This window comes from Harpia harpyja, chromosome 1, assembly GCF_026419915.1.
Source record: "Harpia harpyja isolate bHarHar1 chromosome 1, bHarHar1 primary haplotype, whole genome shotgun sequence".
In the NCBI taxonomy this organism is placed as follows: domain Eukaryota; kingdom Metazoa; phylum Chordata; class Aves; order Accipitriformes; family Accipitridae; genus Harpia; species Harpia harpyja.
Genome location: NC_068940.1, coordinates 69,783,218 through 69,809,847, shown reverse-complemented (window position 1 = coordinate 69,809,847; position 26,630 = coordinate 69,783,218). Strand labels below are relative to the sequence as shown.

The 26,630-nt window shown below is 37.4% G+C and overlaps 1 protein-coding gene across 5 annotated transcripts in view; it reads right to left on the bottom strand.

The window, feature by feature from the left end:
- ANKRD28 (ankyrin repeat domain 28) overlaps nt 1–26,630 on the bottom strand; it is a 128,886-nt gene that overhangs the window by 68,368 nt on the left and 33,888 nt on the right. For 2 of the 5 annotated variants that reach the window (XR_008236891.1, XR_008236892.1), the window contains exons 1-2: nt 13,095–14,630; nt 11,914–11,997 (exon numbers count right to left, since the gene is read on the bottom strand). Coding sequence is in view for 3 of the 5 variants with exons in the window: in XM_052798891.1 (XP_052654851.1) it covers nt 11,914–11,997; nt 13,095–13,211 (201 nt within the window). In the remaining 2 variants the exon portion in view is untranslated. Of the gene's footprint in view, nt 1–11,913; nt 11,998–13,094; nt 14,631–14,663; nt 14,680–26,630 lie in introns of those variants that run through there. The other 3 variants (XM_052798891.1, XM_052798900.1, XM_052798910.1) reach the window with 3 other exon arrangements.

The window sequence follows — 26,630 nt, the reverse complement described above, 5'->3', positions numbered from 1 at the left end:
TTCCCTTGGCTTTACCCTTTCCAAATGCCAAGCATATGATTTATAAACATTTACCTGGTATGTATGGCATTAAAAAAACCCAGCTTTTAATTGGAATGCAGTTGCCGATAAGAAAAATGATAAATAACTCTGAAACTACTTTTGAAAAAAATAAAGCAGTATGTGAAAACAATGGACTTTCCATAATGAGAGTACAGTAATGTGGAGCACATTACATAACTCAGACTGCGCTCATAGAGCAGGCTGAACGAGGGACAGTGACTGCCTCATCTTACTCTGTTATCTATCTGTAATATTTGAGGACACAAGTAAGAAAATATGCCAAGAGAGAAAACAGTACAATACAGGCTCTGTTTATGCTCCAGTGAAAGATCACACCACACTAGGTAAGGTATGCACATCTCCATCCCAGTTTAAATCCAACACATTACATTCAGGCCAATGACACTTTTGTTCAGAAAAGCTGGGGTTTCTGCCTTTTTGATTGCAAAGGCTAGTGCCAGAATGACAACTCTATACATGTCTGATGTAAATCAGGTATTCGTCTCACTAACTGCGTTGTCTTGGTGACAGGAAAAGATGTGATTTTCAGGTTGTGTGTTTAATGTTAGCACCTCTTCTTGGAGCAAGCTAAAACATTTTGCTTGTGTGTGTTAAGATAAATAGCTTCATAAAGTAAGGTCATCTAGCTGCAATATGCAAAGTCCTTCTGTTAAGAGACCCTTGCACTATTCTGAACATCTGACTCAAAGTAGCATACAACACAATCTACGCTAATACAGAGACAAATTGTTAGGCAAGAAAAATCCTGCAGAATATATCTATTCTGAAGAATGAAAATGAGAGTCAAAAAACCCCTCTACCCAACAATAAGTGTCTGCAGCAAAAAATGAAAAGTCCCCAAGCTGATCACAAAAGAAACCCAACAGAAAGCCTCTGCTAGCAAGGATCAAAACTCCTCCAGAAGTGCTGGTAACCATAGGATCAAAGTATTTTATTTGCACTACTCCTTAGGCTAAGTGGATAGGGGATAAGCTTAGAAGATAACTGTCATTATAGGAAGAGCTAGCAGCAACTAAAGCAAGATGTTTGCGTTCCTTTGAGACAATAAGTCAGCATCATGTAATTTATTTATAAGCTACCATAACTACGTATATACATATGTATATACCTAGTATTTCATGCAAATAAGAACTGAAATGAAATTAATGAACAGGAAGGATGATAATAAAGTAGGACTTTAACAAAGACTGAAAAGAGAACAGAATTCCACTGGTTTTGGAGATGGAAGGGTACAGGCTGGTATCACGGGCCTGAGAAAATGCCCTTCAAACTTCATATTCCACACAGGCATTGTATCTGAACTTTTCGGGCATCCTCTTCAGGAAAGACTCAGAGATCCCTCATTGCAATGAACTTCCAGTTCATTTGTCCTCAGACCTGACACCAGTAAGAGCCTTTCCGGGGCCTACAGCCACCTACCAACAGTCAACGAGAGCCCTCCTCGGGCATTTATGGGATAGCCCTCCATACAACATGTAGCAAACAAATGAGAAACACTTTCTTTTCCCAGTTTTTGATACACAATCATCCTTCATTAGAGTAGATTTAAGGAGCTTAAAAGGTGTATCTACCATGCATAGAGCCTGTGTACAAGGGCCAAACTGAACAAAGGAAATTATGTTCACTGATAGTGCATAGATATTCCACAGCAGATATGTAAGACAGCTTTAACCACTTGCAAAGTGGAGAAGATTGTCTTGTTCAAAGGTATGTTGCATATGCATAAAGAGTTTTCACCCAGAAAGTTACTGCAAATAATCAGTAATTTCAAATCCTATCTTGCTATTACCAGCAATTCATTCTTTAAGGACTGTGTCAATGTTGGAAGTTAATGCACATTAAGTCTACTGAGTTTTTTTCTTCTCTCTGTTCTTTCAGTGGGGATGTTCTGTTCTCAAATACCAATCCTTTGCGTGACAGGCACAGCAACTGCCAGAAGTAACCCCAGTAAGCTCTAACTATTCAAGACCTTGCCTCTAGCTTGTTTTGTAAAAGCAGCAGGAAATGCAGAACTCCAATTATCCTTTGAAAGTTACAATCTTAAGTAATAATCACTAAAAGTAATCAGCCAAATCAGACATGATCTACAAAATCATTATCACTAAGAATCACACTGAAGACTCAAACACAAAATTCTTGCAACACATTTAAATTTGATTTAATTATTCACGGTTCTCTACATCAATGCCAATTTTTCAATGTTAAAGAAATAACAATGACCGAAACAAAACCTGTCTGTCAAATCCCCAATTACTGTAAAACAAATTCAGTGTACAGCCAATACAGTAAAGACACTGCCAGGCAGACATCCAAGCTTGTTTGCCCAGTTTAGCAAACAATATAACCATATTAGTATAGCACTAGGCGAGCTTACTAGACCTGATGAGAAAGAGGATATATTAGTCTGAGTAGCACATCACACTAATATTAATTCATACTAAGTCTCTAAAGAATATTTCTCACTACCTGTATAAGGCAGCACCATGCCATGTAAACACATTCTTCTCTTCAGAGAGTCCTACCCTTTGCGATGGTAACTTTTTGAGAGCTACTGTCCACAGAATCCACTGTACAGAGCAGCAATTTGCTGATGTTGGTCAGATTATCCCATAACTCTGTTGACGGTTTGTTTGTATCACTCTGGTAAGAGTGATAACTCAATACATCTGAAACTCTCATTTGCACAGGCTAAATACAGTGTTATCAACATGAAGCAAGGAATTATTCCTCTTTGGACTGGCAACGTTCTCTCATTAAGAGTTTTGATTCTGAAGAAAAATGCTTAATTATACAGATTTGTATTTAAAACATTCTGAATCTGTTTCTACACCAGAAAAGGAACTCAACACAATTTGGACACACTTTATATTGAGGCTGGAAAACATGATTCACTCTAAACCACTTAAAAGGAAGTAAGATATCTGATTATTCATTACAGATGACATGCTTGAGAAACATTCCACACTAATGAACAGGAAATCCACAACTTTAAAGTTAAATAACAGTAAATAACTGCTATATTATGAATTTAGATCTTCTTTGAGTAGCTGGTGGATGCTCTTTATACAACTTGCAGCAAGTTTCCACAACACTTGGAAGACTTAGGTCTCCAAAGTTCTCAGTTTCTGCAATCAGTCAGGCTTCAGATCCATGGATCAAACAGCCTCAATATCAGATCCTTTAGAAGTGGAAGCTTTCCTATAGGATAAACTTCCCTACATTCCCTGCAGCAAAATTTCTTCTTATCCCTTCAAACACATAACATGAATATTCACATTTTTAAGAACTGACTTAATTCTTTAGCAAAATAACCCCTGGACATTCCCGTATGGTAGTGCTGAACTCTATCTACTCCCTTAAAAACACCTCATTAAAACTTGAGCATGTTTAGTGGCAAGATGTTTTACAAGCTAACTTTGTGTTTTGTTAATAAAACACCACACACGTTTGCCTGTTTTATTCACATAATGCCCTTCTAAAAACCATCTCCTAGACCTTCCTGCACGCAAGATACTTCAGCACCACATTAAAACTGATGCATGGCTGCCAGTTCTGAGCAGGCACAACCTGCTCCTGTCTGCAGAGGACCACAAACACGCTCCCCAAAACTAGGATTCCTCACAGAATTTTCCTGCTATTCTTCAGATGTAAAGAAATTTCAATGAAGCTAACACTTCATAAAGCAGGAGAGTCTCGTGACTCATCATTTCACGAGGCTAGTCACACAGGAAACAGGGAGTTCCTGTTTGTGGTGGAAACATTAAGGAAGTTTAATAGATACTATCCAGAAGCAGAAAGCAATACAGTACATTGAAATGCACATTGGACAAAGGTCCAAGCAAAAGTTTAAGGAAAAAGAAACATCTTGCTCTCATTCTACAGCTGTATTTTATTAAAAGTCTGTGTGCAAACAGGATACAGATGAGTGCTGTCAGTCTTTTGAGATTACATACTATTTTCTTCTCTTCCATACGTATGAAAAATATTTACATATACCTCATGCAAAATGAAAAGATACCAAATTAAATAAACCCAATAACTATTTAAAATGCCTCTATCTAATTACAAAAGCCCTCTCAATTCTTATTAGAGATCTGAGTAAGACATAGGTATCATTATTGTTATTTTGATGGGTAACAAAAATCCCTCAATGAACAATTAGCAGGGGAAGCATCTGAAGGCACACTCACCTTGTTTTGTGATTTATGCCCATTCTGACTTCACCTGCTCTCTACCCCCCATTTGCCCAATACAAGATTTCTCAGACTCTCTGCTCCAGCACCTGAAGCTGGGTTCCAGGCAGAGGCTGCCAGGCAGGAGCTGCTGCACTGAGTCAAGCCCTGTGCTTCTCAGCATTGTTTTTTTACTGGAGGGATTCTTATTATTAATATTTGTTTATACAGGAACATTTTATTTCCTCTTCAACCTCCTACTGTTATTTCAAAGGACTGTTCTCACTGTCGATTCATTATATGCTTACTGTCATTAGCATTAGATAAGCTACCATATTTTTTTAAATACTTATATACACACTCACATTTAGATATAAACTTGTGTATTATACAGGCACACACATGTACATATGTGTCTTTTCAATATACAGTTCTTCTTTGCAGGAAAACTCACAGCAAGTCACTGTGCTTTATAATCCAAAGGATGAAACTGAATTAAAATAACGAGTACCAAACTCATCCTATGTTCTCATCACATTGAAAAGTCTTTCAAACCCACAAATACCTGTAATTTTATCCCCCAAATCTGCTACACTCTAAACTGGAAATAAAAACAGATTACAAATAATGTTTAACCAAGAAGAAACCTTTCTAGTGGGAAAAAAACCCCCAAAAACAAAACTCCAAAGTTGAACAGAATTTTATATAAATAATTTGGAAAATTAGCAAGCAGTTTTAAAACAATTTTTCCTCTGGATTGGATTGATAAAACCTGAAGCTGTAAGTCTTAAGAATCATACTAGCTATAACTAGCACATTATAAAAGACGGGAAACTAAAATTTGTCCTCATTCTAAATCTCCCTGAGAAAAAAAGTGTTCTCAATAGTGGAAAACATGCAAATATTTTCATGTACTTTATTAATACATCAAAGGCACCATTTTTCACTAAATATTTCTTTGCTGTGATCAGAGACTCGAGACATTACAACATTTTTGGAGAGAAAGTCTTAAATTTAAGATTGTTTTTAGTAGGTCTAAATTATGCACTACAGCCCAGATAGTTCAAGTTACAATAATTACAGTGTCTCTTCATCAAATGCTTGTCTGCAATTGGAAATTAGCAAAAGACCCAATTAAAAAAAATTGACTGATACTTTTAAAAAAGAAAAATGTACACCAGATTGAAACTCTCTGGCAATGACCACAACTAAGAAAGCAGAAGTTCATACCCTGACCTGTTAAGACAGGAACTAAAAAATAAATAAATTGTACTCTTCAGAATATTTTACTATTTTCTGGCTGCCTTTTTAATTCCTCCGTCACATTCAAATTAGCAAACCAGAAGTTAGGAGTGCTGCCTGCACAGTCTGTCCTGCCAGGGAATACAATAAGATGCTGCTCCACAGTACCAAGTATGTTACTGCAAGTTTTTGTTGCCAAGTCCAGTTGCCAACAGAAAAAGTCCTTCATGCAAATAGTCTACAGGATTTGCCTGGAGGAACCTGACAAAACAGTTAGCAACACTGGGCCTGATGCATGCCTGGGACAGACTAGTTAGTAAACCCATAATCTCTCACCTCTTCAGTAACACAGCTTGAAGAGCTAGAAACTGTACACAATTCCTGCTTAGCCTTTGCTACATTATCCTAGCTTTTAACTACTATTTATCCTCACCAGTTTACATACAAAAGCCACAGGGTAGCTTTGCTCTGGTTGTCAGAAGCTTTATCTAGTAACAAGAGGTGTTATAGATTAATTGGCCTGGAAAATTATTTCCCTGAAAGCATACTCTGGGTGGAGCAAATCACAAACCGTTATGAAACATCATAACACTTTTCTAATCAATAGTCATAGTGTTCCTGAAGGGGAAAGGAGTACGATTTGGACACGCCTGCCTTCCTATTGCTTTTATCTAGCCCATGCAAATCTCTGTGCAAAACTGTCAAAGTTTTCCCCGCTGTTTGCAAAACTATTTCCACTCCCTGTTAAAAACAGCCCCCCTGAATCCCCTGCAAAAGCACCGAAACATGGTATTGCAGATGAACCACCACTATCTGAAAAGCATCACATATTAACCTGCTCTGAGCGACTTCTTCCAGTTGTCCCGACCAGCAAAGTCTTACACTAATGTGACTCTTAAGTTACAAAAGGCACTGGTAACAAAAGGCATAACTCAAATAATTTATGCATAGCAATTAATGTAGAAAGAGGTTTTTAGAGGTATAGGTATGTCAGACTGAAGTGAATTTACACTTGTAGTTGTATGCACACACACTTTATCAAAAACAAACAAAAAAATCCACATTAGTCATTGGTAAAATAAATGGCTACAGAAAGATAATGAACATAATGGTAAAAAAATTCCCCAAGATTTTTTTTTCCCCTCATTACACATTATGACTTTTTTATTTGTTTTTAAGCAAGGCCATATTTACATATGTAAGTTTCTTTACATTGAGAGATATTTCAACGTAATTGCTGAATTAGACAGCAATTACAGTTTTCAACATAATGACATATATAAAAATTCTTCTAATGTATGAAATAGGTATAGAATTTATTTGTATGATCAGAACGTTGAACTCTACTAAATTTTGTAGATTGTCCCATATTTCAGCCAAGTAGTTCAGGCTTTCCTGTTCTACACTGTACTCTCAAGTCTGCAGGAAAAAAAACCAACAAACCAGTTACCCCACAGTTCAACCCACAAGGTTAAGTATAAAGATGAAAGCCAGCAGACCATACATTCATTGTCTATTTTTTCTATTTAACCTCTTTTAGGACTTTGCTGACCAATACGAGCATCACAAAGAATCCTTCTTGGTTTTTAAACTGTACTTCAGTTTTCATTATTAATTCCTAAATTATTAAGATATTTGAGACCCTCGATAATCTAATTCTCCTGGTACCCAGACCCAATGCTGTATGAGAAGTCCTAGACTTGTCACTAGACTAACAAACCAGTTTTCTTCCTCGTTCAGTCTATGCAATGACCTGCAGAGTAAAATGAATTAAAAAATTTAACAGGTAATCAAGTAAGAAGTCATATCTTACCCTAGAATGACATCCAGCAACATTCTCCTACTACGCAAATAACACAAACAAGAAGTTATGCAAACCCACACTTGGCAGGCCTGGGAAGGGAGCCCACACCTCTACTGCAACAGTCATCCACGCAGCAACCCCTATTGCTCAAAATAACCAAGTCACATACATAGACTTAGTCCTCCTAGTTGTACCTGGCACTTTGGTGCTACTGGATCATACACCTTGCCAGTGCCAGGAACAAAGCTTGGGATTTATGGGCAACACTTCATTGCTATCTAATACAGGTGGGGGGTAGGGAGGGCAGACAAGATTGGTTCTATGGTTTTGTTTTCTTTTTTTTTTTTTCTTTCTTCCCCAAATAGTAACATAGGTGAGCTTTTATTTTATTTTTTTCATTACTTACTGTAGGAAAAAAGCCACTAAATTAAGAGCTGTGCTGGATGGCCAATAGTCCAGATAGAAATCTTGCAGATAACCCTGATTGCTACAGTCGTTGGTACAGTATGTGGAATTTCATTTGCCCATGTCACATTTTATGTTGGAAAAAACCCCACCAACTCACACATAAAGCAGCTTTAAAATATGTTTCATAGTCTAAATCTGTCTTAATCTCTCAAAGCACAATGAGCAGTAAGATACAGGTGTTTCATGTTTAAGTCACTTATCGCATGTCAATATGTGCAGTGAGCACTTTTGAACATTGGGAGAGATCTGTCTGATTTTGGGATTCCTCCAAAAAGAGTGCTTGTTTGGCTTTAGCATGAAAAGAGCAAGGGGCACACTGACACCAGTTCAAGAGAGGATCAGATGTTTATCCCCTCTGCTAAGACCAAGTGCAATCAGGTTACAAAAACTGCATATCGGGTTACCTGAAGTATCACTTTTCATGGCAAGAAATATTATCCTAATAGGTCTAGGAGGAGGAAAAATTGTTCTGACTTTGAATGGTCATTTCAATAGCCAGATCTGCAACCTTTAAATCATTTTTGACAGTGATATGGTATTCCTGCCACAGAATTGTATTCTTAACAAATAGCTGAGATTAAATACTCCATTTTCATGATCTTTTAAACCGAACATACATCATAACAGTTTTCGTTACAAACAGAAATGGCACAGTTTGCAACAGTAATAGGCCTCCAAATCTTAAACAAACAAATCCTGATTTATAAAAGGCAATGCTGAAATAATTTAGTTAGCTAAAACTAACTGCTGAAAAGTACATAAAATTCAAACCAGCCATACTGTCATCAGCAAGAGCAGGAAATGCTGAGGATCCCCATTAACTAATAAAGAGATATTAAATATGTCAGTTATCACACAAGATTTTCCTTACTCCCAAGTCTCAAAAGCTCAGGATGGAACCAAGAAATAATAATTTTTTTTTTAAACATATATATACATATACACACACAGAGCACAGCAAGAGCCATGTGTGTAACAGAAACCGTATCGGGCTTGATGTATGTGACGTGTGATTTAAGCCTGATTCATGAAACAAGCAGCTACAGTTTCTCAAGCTTTCTTGGCGAAGGGGAGGGAGAAGCAACCCCTTCCCCCCCGTTTTTTTCCATTAATTGGAGCCTCAAGAGAGTTCACCTTCCAAACAATACATTTGATCAAAGTTCCTATAAATCATTTTTGTCTATAAAATAGCTGCACACTTCCAACTTGCAGAGAAGGTAAGTCTTTTTGAACAACAGCTTAAGCTGCTAGGGACACACTTGATTTGTTCTTTTTTCACAAAAGATTACAACTGCAGAGTGGAATACAATACATACTTTCTAAATCTAGACTGAGCCTGTGACTCAAGAAGGCTGGTGCAACATGAACAATCTTCTTCCTGAAAAAGCCTGTTTGCTATCAGTACATCATTTTACAGTCACACACAGCAATTCATGGAAGGCCACCCATCTCAGAATCTTTCTAAATATAACACTATGGTAGAAGACATCATCTGTTTTAGGAGTAATGCTCTAATAGAGCCCAGCCTGGGTGCAATCTTTAGCTATTACCATAATACCAAACAGTTATCACAGCCTAGCTTTGGAAGGCCAAATAAAAAGACTCAACTCACTTAGCTTTGAAAGAGTTTTAAGCCAATTGCAATTAATGTTAAAGATAACGTACCCTGCAAGTAAAAAGGTAAATGAAGCTGGATGGTAACAGAAGGAAAAAACAAAAACTACACCCACATTTCATCAAAACACTAACAACTTTCCTAGATTAATGTCACTGTCACAACAAAGACCTACAACAGCGCTATCTTCAGTTCACTTCTGGGCAAAATTAATTTGCAGAACCCTGATAGGTCTTCAGTTACAGAGTCCAACCCATGCTCAGGGGAAGGGAGGAAGAAAGGAATATGAACTATTAGAATACAAACTGCAAAATAATTAGTTGCTCTTGAGAGAGGGAAAAGACTCTGCAGAGGCATTGGAGGGAATGACTCTGGAATTCAAACAACTGTACTGAAGCACTTGGATAGCAAAGTGGAAAAAAATCCAACATATACACTGGTCTAATACAATCCACAACAATTGAAACAGTTTATCACGATCCTTCTCTTTATTAGGAAATACACATAACCACTTCATTTTCTTCTCTTTTCTCCTCATTCAGTCCATACCAATTTGTAACACATAACTAAGGGGACAACTTTGGATCTAGACTATGTAAGGATATCTTATCTCCAGCCAAGTACATACAGCAAACAAAAACCCAAGGAAAAGAACAAAACACACACACAAAGAAAAATCCATTAGGCAGTTTACTTCATTTCTATCAAACAATGGGAGAATTTATATGCTCGTTTAGTCCCAACAAACAGTGTTTTAAGAGATATATGTGAATGTAATATTAAATCCTGTAGTAGGACTAGGACTGCCATGACAGGAAGGAGTGGTCATGCGTGCTAAGCATCTGCCCAGGCTGAAGAAGGTGGCTGTGAAAAAATAGCATATTTGTTCTGGATGGATTCTAAATGCACCTTGGGTGTTACTAGCCTAAGATGCACACATGTTCAGTTAAAGTGAGATATATCCACAGAAAGAAATATAAAAATTAAGATGTAAAAAATAAAAAACCCTCAGATTTTGAATACAGTACCTACAGTATCTCCACTGTAACTACCTGGCAGTCTAAAGTAACCCTCTTCAGAAGACATCAATTACAGCACAACTGCTGACTTCATATTTATGGGCAACTGTTTGACAAAACTTGAGATAGAACAAAAACCAAAACCAAACCACTACCACATATATACTGACATCTAGCACAGGATTTTGTAAGAGACAATCAAAAAAGCTGAAAGATACTAACCTAATTTTGTTTACAGGCACTATAGCTATGAATGCTGACTTTACACATGGAGGAATATAAATGAAACAATAGAGCCTAATCAGCTTTCAAAAATAAAAATGGCAGCGAGACCAGAGTGTTCATATGAAGAGACTGGAAAGATACACAGCTCATGCTCTCATAACTAAACAGAAGATTAAATCTTTTGATATTATATAATCCATCATACAATCTTACTTAAGAACATGCAAAACTACTGAAAAAGAGAGGAAAAGTCCAACTTTATGAAATAAAACTTTAGATTTGACAGCAAGTCTACTTATACAGGGTCCTACTCAAGCTCTTCAAGACAATGGGAGGGCTCCCTTATACTTCAGCTAGCATTGATCAGATATAAATTCCGCAGAATGCTTTTAAATGTCAAAATACACATACCAAACTAAATACTTGCTTTTGGTTTACATCTCTCAAAAAGAAAGTGTAAACAATTATCATAGCCTTACACTGGCGACTATGTAGCATCTAGATGTTAGCCTTTGCTTTTTAGCATCACTCTTGTTTTGATGCATTTGGAGCAGAAACAGCTACATACACTCCCATAGCGTTAAGCCCTAAATGGTTTACATCAGTCTGCTGTAATAATCAAAGCAATTTCTAATCTATGTAAAGAGTTTATGCTATATTATCTTGCATAGTGGCAAACATGCGTATTAGAATTTTAATAGAAAGTAAATACAGTAACTGCATGCTGTTCAAATCTTGAATTTCATCCAATGGAACAAATTCAATTTCATTTCAGTACAATTTTTAACACTGCACTGTCTGGGTTTGCAGCACCGCAAGTAGGGCATACACACACAATTTCTCATTTTTACTTATTAATATAATCATTAGGCTTCCCTTTTTAAAATCCACTATTAAACCTACCTACTGAAACCCCAGACCATTTTCTTATAATTGTCTAATGTATACTATAGGCTGTATTTAATTCAAGAAGAATCAAAGTCTACATAGCATCACATTTAACCAGTGTAACTTTCTAAAAAGTCTTATGCAACTGCATAAACAAACTTTTCAGTTACCCAAGCACTGCAGAACTAACATTTGAAAGGAATATAGAATTAGGTCTTTACTATCAACACAAATCTACAAAGCTACACTCCTCCTTCCTAGTATAAAGTGTATGTATAGGCTTTACTTTGCCTATTACATAAAAGCAATAAAATTTACAGCTCATGAATTATCGAAGTTTTAAAGTGATTAGTATAGCAGAAAGCTGTATCAAAACAAAATTAAAATGTATTCAAAGCAAATGATGTTTGGTTTTACCTGAAAATTAACATCTTCTTTCTTAAATATCAGTGCTCGAACTTCATCAGGATCTCCATTAAATATAGCTTGAACCAATGGTGGCTGAAATGAAGAAAAAACACATCTTAGAATATAATCCCAGTTTAGCTTTTAGTGATACACATATGGTTTTTTGATACATAACACAAACACAAGATGATGACAAAATAAAACATCCCAGGCAGTGAAATAAAGAAACCAACAACAGTATTTAGAATTGAAGAAATTCTAAGTTTTAAAAACCTAAAACACACGAACATACTCTAAGTTCATGAAATAAAAATAAAAATAGAAAACCCAACCAAGGCCCAGAAGACTAGCTTAAAACAGCTGAAAAGAGAACTCCTCATAATAAAATTAGGGCTGTTGTTACATACTGCAAATTCTATACAATATAAGCAAACCCCTTTTACATTAGCAAGTGACTAAAGTTACTAGAAGTTTTTCACCTGTTTAGATAGAGTGGGAAAGCAAAGTGCATCAGATACGTATGGTAACAAATTCATACTCACACACATCTACTACTAAATATAGCAGGATTTCTTAGTAAGAAAAGCTGCTGAGGTATGCTAGCAAGATTTCAGTCAGTCACTTGACAAAATAAAATAATTTAAAGCAATAAAAGCACAGTCCCTAGTGTTGATCATTTCCAGAACGGGGTAACTTGAATCTAACAGTTACATCAAGATTATGACTTACGCTATTTTTCATTTAAGCTTAGAATTGCTCTTGCTTGATGTACACTATATACTCTATCAGTTCTCAAAATAAACACAGCATATTATTGCAATAAAATGATTACATCAGTTTCTAAAGTGGTACTGCATAAATGAACCACTGAGGAATGAGGAGTGGAGCAGGGAAAAAACATTTACTTCAAATACAGTTTACCAAGCCCTCTAAAAATCCTCTGCTATTACACAAGAGTTGAGATCTGTTATTGCTGCACCATAAATAAAAGTTACATGAAAAAGAATGAGCCCTTGCAAATATTAATTCTACAACTAAGTTTCAGCTTTTTCCCTCTTTAGTACAGGCAGTTTTTACCACCTTGTCTTGTTTCAACATCACACGTACTCATATCAATCTTAGGAAAATTACTATTTGTATTCGCAACAGTACTATAAGCAGGAAACATGCCAACAAACAACATGCCTTACCAGCACATTTCCAGAGGGCGATGGACGTAAAGATACATTTTCCTGAGGTAATTTGGAAATAAATGTGGGAGAATCATCTTCCACCTCCTCCAAAACAACAATACAGACTCGACTCATTCGATCCGTTTGAGGAAGCAAAAGCAAACAAAAAAATGCCAGCAACAGTATTTTTGGAACCAGACCACAAATATCGCAACGGGGACCATAGAGGAAATACTTTCACCTGTTTCACATGCCCTCACAAACTTGTGAGTGCTACCGCTGGTATATTAGCATTTAAAAAAGGACATTCCAATCCCCCCTTACACTTCATTTTTCAGATTTAAACACCCTGAGACGTTCAAGACAATGCTGAAAAAAAAGTTGTTCTTTTTAAAATAAAATTTCCCTAGGCATCGAAATCACGATAATGAAACTGTGGAACAGCTGATAAAAATATCCCAAGATCCAATTCCATTCGAACAGCACTCACTGTCGCACACAGCTGTCCTTTCACAAGCAAATTTGTCTTTGTTAATGTCACAACTTCCACAGCGTCCTTCTACCCCCACAGTGAAATCATTGTTGCGGGAGACATGACACCGTCCTATTGAGGACAGAACAAGGAACAATTGCCCTGAGAGAGACGGCCGCAGCTATACCCGCTCCTGCAAGGTCGCTTTTAAATCAACCATCGCAGGCTTTCTGGTGACTGAAAATAAACACGTCTTCTGATCATCCTGTCATGCTATGGCTTCCTTTCTCAATGTCAAAAACAGTCCAGCCAGAAAAATGCATCTCGTTTCCAGCAGTTATTCAGGACCTGCTTAGAGGAAAGTAATTCCTTCCCATGCAAGAAAAATATCTGCAACGTACAGCACGGCTGCAGTACATTTACATGTGATGAGTCAGACCACAGGGACAATGAACTCCTTGAATAATATTGCCAGTTGAATCCAGCCTCCCCAAAACGACAGCAACGCAGACAGCGTTACTCTGTCACGGACACAAGCAATGCGGAGCGTTCATTTTTCCTTCACCGGGCAGTAGCTGCGGCTTCTCCATCAGGGAACGCGTTAGGCAGAAATACTGTTGAGGAAGAATGCTTCAGCAAAACAAGCTAGCTACCACACACAAAAGCTCAAATTACTGCCTTAGACTTCTTCTGCAAAAGCAGTTCATCACTCAAGTGTTTCTTTTGATCACCATGTGAATGCAGTTCCCATGATAGTCTTCATTCAGATTGAGGGGGAGAGGAAAAAAGGAAAAAAAAAAAAAAATCAGACTCCGTACATCATCTCTGAGCCAACTTCTTTATCCAAACATCTGTCACTGTGCCAACCTGAATCTCCTCTTCCGCTAGAGCTTCTGCTTATCAGTTTTTTTCCTTGACAAATTAAATTATACAATCAGCAGATAGCCTTGCAAAGCTTAAAAAAAGCCTGGCTGTCCGAGCCGGTCATTAAAAGCCCGTAGGAGCAGAGCACAAACCACCGCCACAGCAGCATTCCCGCTGAGCAGCAGCCCGGCGAGCAGCAACTGCAGCCTGGCAGGATGAAATGCGTAGTAATGCTCACATGTCACACTTACCAGAGAACCCAGCCACTGCACCCAGTGCAACTTCCTCTGGCACCAAAAAAAAGCGCCTTTTTCTTTTTTGGGGGGGCAGTCTTTTGCAGTTACATCCGTGCCAGTTCTGTGACTAACGCAGCTGAAAACGTAAAAATCCTATAACTGAAGAAAGAGCGACTGTTTAATATTTTCCACGAAAAGCCGCAAAGAAATCCGATGTACTGGCTCTGCTGACTAACAACAATTTAGGCAGTAAACAATTCCAGCATTTTAACTGCTTTCATATGGCACTGGTCAGAGCAGCAAAACAGTCCTCACTTAAGTCGCTGAAGACAAGAAACTCCCCACATAAATACTCTGAAAATTAAATTAAAGTAAAATCTCCCTTAATCGGTTGACTATTAAAAAGCCAGCTACTAATGACCAAACGCATGGTTTTTGTGACTAGTATAGACAAACATACCCTTAGCTTAGAAAAAATTACATCGAGTATAATTTAAATATAATAATATTATAATAGTATAAATAGAATATAAAGCCCTACAACTTGCTGAATAAATATTGCAGCCTGAATCTGCCTAAACGGTGCTGGCTTGTGGGTGTATTATGTAAATGGCTTCTGTCAAAGTTGCTGGATAAGCTTCAGTGTTACAGGAACAGAGGGAAGGTTTTTGTTCCTGGTGCACAGTATGAAGGCACTTTTACTGTCCTTCAGTGGCTGGTAAGATCAAAATTTGTCAACGGTGAACAAGTTTCTAGCTCTTCAATAAAGTGTTTGCACTCAGGTTTCACATACAAGTCCAGGCAGAAAGAAAGACAGGTTTAAGTGGTATATTAAATGGTTTGGATATTAATAGACATTGAATTCCCACCTTCGGGGGCCACAGGCAGAAAAAGCTCGCATTGCCACTCTTTTGAAATAACGTCTAGAACAGCTTCACTGCAACGTAATAAATTGCTTAACACACACCTAATGACACTTCATGCAGGTAAAGGTTTTTGTAAGTGCGAAAGAGTACCTTAGCCTAGGGCTCCCTGAGCTCAGGACTGCTGGCCTGGCAGAATATAGCACCAGCTTCTGATTCACCATGAAATTTCAGATTTCCCAAGTGTTCTCATTTACAGCATGTGACTGACAAACATCTTTATAAATATATTCTGTTCATTACATAGAGTCCAGATGTTTTGGAATTTCATACTTTTGGTCTTAATTATGAAAAAGCAATGGTTTGTACACTACGCTGCTTTGTTCTAGCATTTCAACCATTTATTAAAAAGAAACAAGACAGATTCACATGAATACATATGAGAACTCATGTTCTTGGCCACAGCAAAACCAGTTTAAATAAAAACATGGACATCCTCAAGGCTCATCTACTGCAACGCCCTACTGTCTGCTAAGGAACACAGCAACCACAACCTAGAAAATACTTTGCTGTTTGTGAAAAATGCCCTAAGGAAAAGACACTGTAGCTTACTTGCGTAACTAAACATAAATTTAAAAAACCCAAACAAACACTCCCCCCCCCCCCCCCCCGATTTTAAGTTGACAAGCAAAGTACACTGACAAAATGCATACTTGGGTTTCATACTATACACACACACACTTGTTAGATGATGGTTTTCTAGCTAAGCCTGTATGTTTAGTGTAAATGAACACTTTTTGAGAGTCAGTACCTTTATACAGTAAGCAAATGCTAGGGTTCCATACGCTTTCTTTGGAATTACCAACTGGACATGTTGCTACATAGAGATAATACCCAATTTAGTTCAAATAATCTGAAAGTGGTCCATTTTTGACCTTTGCAATTAATGCTCCAAAGTGCACTCAAAAAAAATCAGCTAGAAATTCAATAGTTACCTTAAAAAAAAATATAGGACTTCACACTCAGTTAACTGTGAAAATTCAGAAGAGTTAAGAATATTGGAATCTACTCTGGTAATTATTCTAGAAATCTTACATATAATTAAAATAAAATTAATATAAACTATTTCCAAAAGTTAACATACTATATCTTGCACAACATTACATATTTTTGAATGGTGACATTACTATGGTCAAAGAGTTAAAAGCCAGTACGTCACAGTTTGCATTAGAAACAGAACCAACACAACAGAGTCAATATTATATTGATCTTGATAGCAATCTAAACCATCTAAGTAAGCAGAGGAAAAAAAAACCCTGTTCACACTAGGAATATGTGTGCGTGCAATTACTTCCATAACCAAAGGACAACCCAGTTCTAGAAACATTTAACTTCTGCTTACAATGAACGAGCACTTGAAGGTTACTTAAAAGAACAATCTCCCCACGCCCCATCCCCTTCAACTGAAAGTACTGCCTTCACCTCAATGCAAACACCATCTCTCATCATCTCTTCTTTCAACTTCAAAAAATCATCCAAGCTATCCTCTGGTGTGCAAAATACAAGTTTCTAATGCTACCTAATAGCTATTCTCAAAGCCAAAAGCTGGATGTTCACAATTCTATTGAAAGAAACTAAACTAAGGTTTCAGTTTTTCAGCAGATGATCTAGACTATTAACTTCCAGTGCAGGAGAAGAGATAATAGTAACAGAGAATGAAAGCAGAGTAAATTCATGAGGATTAATTTAAGGCCTCCTCTCCCCAAACTAATTTAGGAATCATAACAGATCTTTGCAAAGGTATGAAGAAAGAACATTGCATCTCTCGAAAAAGCCTTTTCAGTTTATCTTAATAAAACTTAAAATAACTGAAGACAGCAGGTCATCAGCATCCATCTTCTCCAAATGTCACATATTTCCAATAAGAAAGCTTATTAAACGAGTAGCAGGAAAGAAGAATAAAAAATGGCCTAACTTAAAGGGGGGGGGGGGGGAGGCAAGCTATGTCTGCTGGGGCTCAAGAGATGATCTGATAGCTTCCACAATACCTAATTGTTAGCAAAGTATAATCTCCATACTTAGCTCTAAAATTTTAAGGAGTGCAATGGAGAGAGAATAAAAACAATTTTCAAGTGGACAAAGTGAGGATATGCATTCTTGCAAAAAAGCTTTTGTGTTGACACGATAGCTTTTTGCAAATGAAAAAAAAAATTGTTGTAATTTTCAAGCTACACCTGCCATTTAACTAAATCAAGTTCCAAAAGTCCTTCATGGGTGCATATAAAGAGAATGTATTACAAGAATGCAACCTGCAGGTTAAAATATGGATGACAGCCATGTCTACACCAGACAGAAAAATCATGAACTCTGAATCAGCTAAAAATAGCAACCTTTTCTCTAGATCTACCCTTTTCTCTAGGAACTGACAAGCAGAAGACTGTAGCAGCACTGCTGATGACACTGAAAACCTCACCAAAGCACATTCAATATCAACAAATCTACCCAAATAAAGATTTCTCTCTTGCAAATCAGCATTTACCAGTCTTTTTTTGGCTGAGATTAATCCAACTGGTTTCATTTAATATTTTGTATAATTAAGGATCTAGGAAAGGAAGGAAATTGTTCTGTCAGTTTCCAGTAAAAATGAAAAAAATTTAGAACCAAGTCAGTCTTATGAATCATTTTTTAAACAACCCGTATCAGCTCTGCAAGGCAAAGACCTAACCTATGGATTTATTCAGAAGACAAAGATTGCTTGTAATAGCTACAGCTCTAAATACATAGGCATGTCCCAGTATAAGCAGATTTTTATATAATTTAGCTAGAATATTTACTGAAGTGTTGCCCACATATAGACAGAGATGAGTGTTCAGCATCACCATGAATATAAGCTACAATACTTCAAGAAGCCTTGTGAGTCACTCATTTGAACTCCTCTGCTTGTTTCCTCCCCACTCCTGAGGGAATGAGGTGGAGTCGGGAAAGAGAACGGTCTAAAGCAACAAGAAATTACTACCTTTCTTCCCAGTTTTGCTCTGTTTATTCCAGACCATATGCACAGCTGGGAGACAGAAAAAGGAGAGTTCCAAGGACAAGCAAAATAGCTTTGCTTGCACCTCCCAGATACCATAGGCAGTTCGTATTTCTTTTTCTCATGGAAGCACATAGCCTCTATTAATCTACAGAACTATTTTATCTAGTCATGTATTTTCTTTGAATTAAGACTTTGCAATTAATAAAATGCAGCAACTGAATAGTCATCTCAACAAAAATTGAGACACAAATATGACAAAGAAGAAAAATAATCCAGCGTTCATTCTGAATTTTCTCTATTGGAGCAGCATAAGAAAAATTAATAATGCAAAATGTCTGTTTGTGATTGAGATGGAAACTTCATTTGTATACTTAAACTGTAACCTTTTAAAAATACTTCAGAAATACCATCTGATCAAAGAGCAATAAAATATCTTAAAAGTATTAAAAGTCTACCACAATTTTCTGTTTAATACTTCTTGCACATTTTATACATCTGAACAACACACTGGTAGAGAAACTCTCGGCTGAAGTACCTTACACCCATAGTACAAGATAAATCAATACCTTTTAAAAAAATTCTCTCCAATATCCAAAATATGGAGTCTAGCAATCAGAAAAAAAAAAAAAAAAAAAAAAGAGAGAGAACGGAGCACACATTCCTAAAAACCAGAAAAAGCAAATATAAGTCCTATTTCTCTTTAAAGAAAGTGGACATCTGACGGAACAGCATCTTCCCTCACGATTTTCTAGGTAGGATGTCACCCATGACACCTCCCTTTTTATTAAGGCCAGATTTAACTTCACTGGCAGAAGTTTTCTTTTTGTGCTCTTTTAGTGTACAACCCTGTAATCAAAATCAACAATCCACTCTTACATTAATAAACAGTACATAAAAGAAGTCCTCCAGTCTGTCTGACTTCAGATTCTCAAGGTACTTTATTAAAAAAGTGTACGTGCTTTGGCTGGGGGCTCCTACTGATTAATCAGCTGTATCTCACAACAGCCACTTTCCTGTCTTTTGACCAAAACGACAGGCAGCTATTACACCGAACAGCTTTCCTAAATAACAACCATACAAATCTGATGGTAGAATTGGCAGTCTTATAAAATTAACCAGAAGTCAAAACAACTCCTGTTTCAGGGAAGAGAGACCACAAAAAGATGCATCTATCCACATAGTTGTTATGGATAGGTAAGATAATTCTGCATCCAGGAAGACAGACAAATAGATTTAGACAAACTACTTTAGGTAGTGTGGTGTGGGTTTTGGACAGGAGATGGGTTGGTTTTAAAGTAGCTTTTCTTTTTGGGAGAAGGTAAGTGACAGAAGATAAATTCTGTTGGAAAATGGAGAAGATACCTCAAAACATCAGCTCAGTCAAAGAAAGAAGCAGGCAAAACACTTCACCATTTGTTAAACCCACGCAAACTAACAATTATAACTGTACACTTAAGGGGTTTTTTTGCAAGTATGACAGCTTTTAAAAAATGTTTTCATAGCATGAAAAGGAAGGCCCACAGATTGGTTACAGGTATTTTCCCCTGTTGGCAGAGTAAAGGCAGAGAAGCCACTGATCGCAGGAATACTTCTGGCCTCCTTAGTTCCTTTCAGCTCAGACCATCTCCACAGCCAGTTTTGTTTTCTGGCATTGAAAATTGCATCAATTACAATAATAACCACAGTATCCTTCAAGGAATAATTACTGAAGGCAGCAATTTCAGCTGTGCACACCAGCTCTAAAAGCAGAGTTGAAGGAAACAAACAAAACAAAAATCAAAGGCTCAGTCTCAGCAGCCCCTGTTTGCTCTTTCACATGTTAACTGTCCTCTCCCAGCACTACCCAGACAGTTGCTGGGAGGTGAGACTGGACAGGAACGCAACAACAGTGGAACAAAAATAAGAACCCGGAGACATTGGAAGACATCAACCCACTGCCACAGCTGGCATTGACAGCCTGATGCTTCAGGAAGTGATGCTATTACATTGTCCCAAGGAGAAGAAACAGATAAAGGTAGCTTGGCTGAAGCAAATGAATGACTGCAGAATTCCTAATGTTAGTTTTGTATCATCTATCACATTGCCTTTGAAGCGTTTATACCAATAGTGCGCACACTCTTATACATTAACTTAAACATGATCCTACTAAATTGTATTAGGACAGCTCGTAACACAACTAAGAGAATTCCTTTTGGACGTGTGGGCACATGCATACACCAAGAAGAATTAGTACATCTCCTTTGATCTACTTTTCTACTGATCTATAGTCATGCTCTAAAGATGAGCACAGGAAGTGCTGATTTTATGCATTTCCCCTTTGAAAATTTCTTCCTGCAATATTGCTTCTGCAGAGAAAACAGAATCAAGCTCAACATTTATTACAAAAAAACCTAACCCACATCACAAAAGGTCAACATAACATTGTCTTATTTTCAGCATACAATAGGCTTGCTTTTCCCTCGTCAGTAGGTATTCCAGGGCTTGCAAATACAGTGCATGGTCTGGGCTTCAAGGACAGTTGCTATAGTGCACAAGATCACAGGCCTCTCAGAGGCTGCATCTCCTTGGGGTTTTCTGAAGAATGGCACACCAGGCTTAACAGCTTGTTCTTGCTCTGATGCACTGAAACCAATTCCCTATACCTGTATCCCAAGGAAAAGAAGCAGTTCTCACCTTCCAGCTGCTTAATCAAAAAACCTGAATGTGATCTTTCATTGTTACATGGGAAAAGAACAAGTTCCAACTCCCTGGATTCAGATGCTTTTTTGGTTTGTTTTTTAACAAACTGGTGTTTCTCCAGCAGATGATTAGGAACGCATTAGAATTGATCTGTAGGGCCAGTCAGCTTCCCCACTGAGGCTCATTTACCTGTATGGGCTAAAAGACAATAACCTTTTTCCTCACTTTGCCTTTTTTCTTAACTTTGGTTCTTTTGCTGAAGGCTGGAAACCCCCTTAAAGGAAAGGCAGAACAATGCAACATGCCCAGATTCAGCACTGGACAGTGCTGGTGTTGAGATTGAAGATTTGGAAATTCTAGCTGGAGCCAAGAAACCTGAAATAAAGTTTATCATTTCCTCATTAAAACTCTGCTGGATTGCCATACTGCTGAGCTTCTGAAGAAGCAAATGTTAGTCAGGTAGGTTTCTAGAAATGACAGTTGCTCTGCTGCCTGTGACAAGTGACCAATCTCATTCTATCACTAGCTCCACTCTAAATGATGACATATAAAAGCTGTCACTGCAGCATGTTTGATGAACTTGGGATGACAGACAAATCAGCTACTCCTTTCCATGTCACATCAAGGTTATTCCTCCCAATACCGTTCTTTAACACAGATATGCCATTCTCCTCCTTTTTCCATTCTCTTCCCCCTATAAAATTCACTAGCTAACTAACCTTTTTCAGCACCGTTTCAGTTACACTAGAGCATGTATCGCTTTTGAGTTGTGCACCAAGTTACGTAGAAAGAAGAAAGAAACCTGAATTTGACTACGAGCGTGTGAAACTACAGAAGAAATTCAGGTTCATAAAAGACATTTTCATTTTAGCAGGTAAGAATAGCAGCAGGTAGCCATATAAAAATATAACACAAATCCTAGTGTTCTACAGGACCTTCTACAAACTTGAAGTTATTCTCATGACTGAATTTTTATCCCGCACCACTTACCGAATTTAGGCAGAAAAGTCAAGTCAGTTATGCCAGTCAGTAAGGGGCTTTCACAGTTTTATGTCACCAACCACGTGAATCCTTGTGGGTAAGTTGCCGTCGTTACAAAATGTTTGCTTTTATATGTTTGTGTGAAATTTACAAGGAATTCCCACACGGCCAAAACCAGCAGTGGTTGGGAGCGCTCCACCAACATTCAAGAACTTGAGTCAGAAACGCATACCGCTTCCGCTCAGACTATTATCTGGGAAACACTAAAAAAATGATTCATACCATTTTGAGCCATGGAAGGGAGGAAACAAACATCACATTCAACTATTTAAAACCTTCAGTGATGACTCACAGCAGCTTAGGACACTTCCAGAATCGGCTGCTTTTCTAAAGTAACAAATTGCTGTAGACTATTGAAGAAAATAAGCTGTTGACTATTCAAGAAAATAAACAAGACCAATCCGCTTTCAACAGAACCATTCAACTATCAAAAAAAGAATAAAAGGGGAAGGGTTGGGGTTTTTTTTTTTGCCCACCCCCCTCCCCCCAACAAAACACAAAACCCAAGAAGCTCAGTGAATCATATCTCTGGAGGCCAAGGTCAGAAAGCCCACCAACTCCCAGCTGATAATTATGCCTATTTACATTTGATTTTAGCTGTATTTGCAAAAATAAGCTTGGAAATTTTGCTACAGCACGTTCATTACCTGTCTTGTTTCAGCTGTATTAGTGGGGTTTTATCTTAGCCTATCTTTTACTTGGACTCACACGGTTGTGTGATTTCAGCAGCCAGTACCAACAAAACTTTAAACCAGTCACAGGGGCAACAAGACATAACCAATTAAGAGTGAGGAATAACGAACAGCCTGTGAAAAGCTAAGAATAGAGCATGGCAATGCATCCAAAGAAGTGTTATACAGCCCTCATTGGCCTCCAGTGATTAAATGGCCATGAGGGGAAGTAACAAGGGTTGGACCAAGGAAAGAAAAAAACCTAAGTAGGAGCAGCTATATAATATAGACTGCTTTTCCCCTACCAGAAGGGCACCAGGAAGAGGACATTTTGCATAGAAGCAATTCCTATCTAACACTTCCCAAGTCTGGCCATCTTAGGGAAGTTAAATTAGTTTTGAATGTCTGTCTGCTATTCACTCATAAGCATAACATTCTGATAAATAAAAGAACTAAGAGGCATTATCAAGAGGAAACACTATATTTAGAATGACGGAGCGATAGCAGCAAATATTTTCTCAGAAGACCACACAATTTCTACCATTCAAAACATAGCTCTGATTTTGTCAACGAGAAAAGGACAAAAAAAAAATCTACTTGTTCAAAATACCTATCCTCCATTTTTGTCATTACTGAAACTCTGCTAGTAGAAAGTTTTGGAAGTCTGTAATACTGGGAGGAGGAAGAGGCTGAAATACTACATAGCTCCAAAATTCTCAGCCTTAAGAAAGGAAGAAGAAAAATTGCTGCCTTTAAAAGTTTCTGTTCAGATTTTCCTACTCATTAGTCATGTGATGGTACAATCTGCCTACCGCCCAGGCTCCCCCTTCCTGTCCCACCCAGGGATGAGTGGTGATGTTGCAGGGGGTGCACGGAGAGTTTGGTGGTGAGGGTTTTCTTTCCAGGATGGAGTTTTGGAGAATAGTCCTGAATACATTAACTTTTAAAAAAAGATTTTAAAGTTTTCTTTTAAAGATTTTTTAAATCAGATTCTCTCTTGCAGAGAAGTTATAAGAGTTGAAACAAAACGATAAATATTTAACTAGTATAATACTAAAAATGTGTATAATGTTCCTACCAGTGCAATACTTTTAATACAATTTTGGGTAGATATGAATAGACTGCGACCACAGAAGCCACAGTTCAGCTTGCTTGCTCACATGTGGGATTTTGTTTCCATACATACCAGGGACCCAAAATACTATATGCAAGTGAGCAAAAGGAATTCTAGTTGCTATGGATACCACCACATTTACGTATTTTACTTCTCTTTAGTATGTAAACACTCAGCATCACTGTATATGAATTATTGTGATTCTCTTTAAAATAGTGTGGGTCATTAGCTGCCTAATGTATCAGACTTTGCTGTTTGGGGGAAGCTAAATTTACTAGAAGTTTTTAGGAACCCCTTACATTTCCCTCATGTCCAAGAGTGAGCTCCTTTCTGGCAACTAGAAACACTCTGGAAAACATATCTGGACAAAATCCACATATTCACACACACATACGCACACTACTATGGGATGAGAGAGCTCATCTGAATCTTCTGCAGTTGCCAAAATGGATGGCTCTTCCCAAAACTGAGCAAGGAGAAATACAGCAACAGCCAAGAATCTTACCCAGCTGCTTCAAACATAGCAAAGAGTCCTCACCGCAATGCCCAACAGGAAAGTAGTTCCCAGGAGGGCTCTTATACATCCCTTTGGGATAAGAGCATGTAAGCAACATTTATTCTTCAAAGTTACTTTTGCTATCAATTTTTCAATTCTGTTATTTAAAAGATTAAAAAGCACTTTCCTTAAAAAGCTGAGCAGTCCATTACTGAATTAAATTTCACAAAATATAACAAAGTATTAATTTAGAACACTATTAAAGTTTTACCAGCCTAGAAATTTGTTTGTTTGGTTTTTTGTTTGTTTGGGGGTTTGGTTTTTTTTTTTAAAGTGACATCTGAGAAAGTGGATGAGTCTGATTTTAACTGTAGGCCACCAGAGAGACTCTTCACTCCTCCCTTCCCCACATGATCCTTGTACATTCACATGCCCTTCCTGAGCCAGCACAGGCACCTGTGTAATCAAACTGCCCCATTCACTTTTTTTTTGCTGGTGAATTATTTGAGCCAGCTCATCATGGGCTGACAGCTGACAGAAGCAGGAGGAGCATTCAAACTGCTCACTGTGACAGAAAGGGATGCAACTGCTTTGCAAAACTGCACCCATAAGCTGAGCTCCCTTCATCAACAATATATCAGAACTACTTTATTCCTTGTATTTTCCTTAAAGTATCTCAAACCAGCCTTCTTGACACCTGAACTCTTCCGAACTTGGACACTATTACAACCAAGTGTATCAGTCATGAAATTCTTTCCAACTACACAAAAACTTACTTATGCGAAGAACTCAAGTTTTTCTCCCATGATTCAGTACATAAGTCACTCCTAGTAAGTTTAATATTTTGCAATGCAGAAATTTCACAGATTATGTTAATCAAACTGTCTCTACAGTACTAACAGTATTTATAAAGCACATGGCAATAAGAATAAGATGTTCAGTGGCCTCAGGCCTCTAGCCTCAGGCTAGAGAATTTTAGGGCCCAGTTTTCAAAAAATGCACCAAAAACCAATTATGCATGCAGAATCGACATGTGAACAGTTTATATATTACCATACAAGCACAACAAGGTAGTTACAACTTTAAACAGTCATCCATACGTGATTTAAAAGTTAAACTTGTGGTTTGTTTTTTTTAGTCAGGATTGTTTTGGGGTTAATTTCTTCCAAAATCTTCCTAACACTGTCTTCACTCAGTGATTTATTCAATTAAGATGACACCTAGAGGAGAACTTGCAAAGTAAATTTTTATATTCCTAAAAGCCAACAAAATGCTTTATAAAGGAGTACTTATAATATAGAATCAGAAAGATGGTATCAAACCAGAATACATAATACATGTGAGCAGTTTCTTAAAACATTAGGAAGTTAACTTCCATAGGCTTAGGTATCTTAGAATCTACAAATAACCAAATCCCACTCGGCAAACATGCAACTATGAAAAGGGAAAGTATCTGCTCAAGTTTTTGCAGAAATGAGGCCACTGAACATCTTGTATCCAATTGTTTTCTACTACTTTTTGGCAAGGTAACTTTTATTTTATAAAAGCATTACGAAAAACAAAAAACAGGTTTCTATAAAATATAAATATACTTAGTTTTAGTAATATGTTAGGAACACTTTAATATTTAGTACAAAAAGTCAAGAATATGATTTGGAATATTCCTATTTGTTTATATCTTATGTACCAAGCTGTGCAAAATCTTCCCCAGAAAAGTCTACTAACACAACCAGCCTACACAGAATGTATGAAAATCAAGACAGAACACGACTGAACTCAAACTGTTTTGTAAACTAAACCAAAACCTAGAAACCCATCAGTAAACTTACACATCTTGTTTAAAAAACACCACACTCATTATCATGAAAGTGCAACCTTTAAGTCATGCAGATACAAATTTTTGGAGCCTTGACTCAGCTGTTGTCACCTTCTCTCCTGCAAATGATTTCAGGCCCTAGGAAATAAAGGCAACCAACTATTTTTTCATAAGGAAGTGTTGCTCTCCCAGGTTTCTTCCTGGATGTACACTGACACCTCATGGACATTTAAAAATTTTTTAATGTCTACTCTTTCCTAGTTCTGCT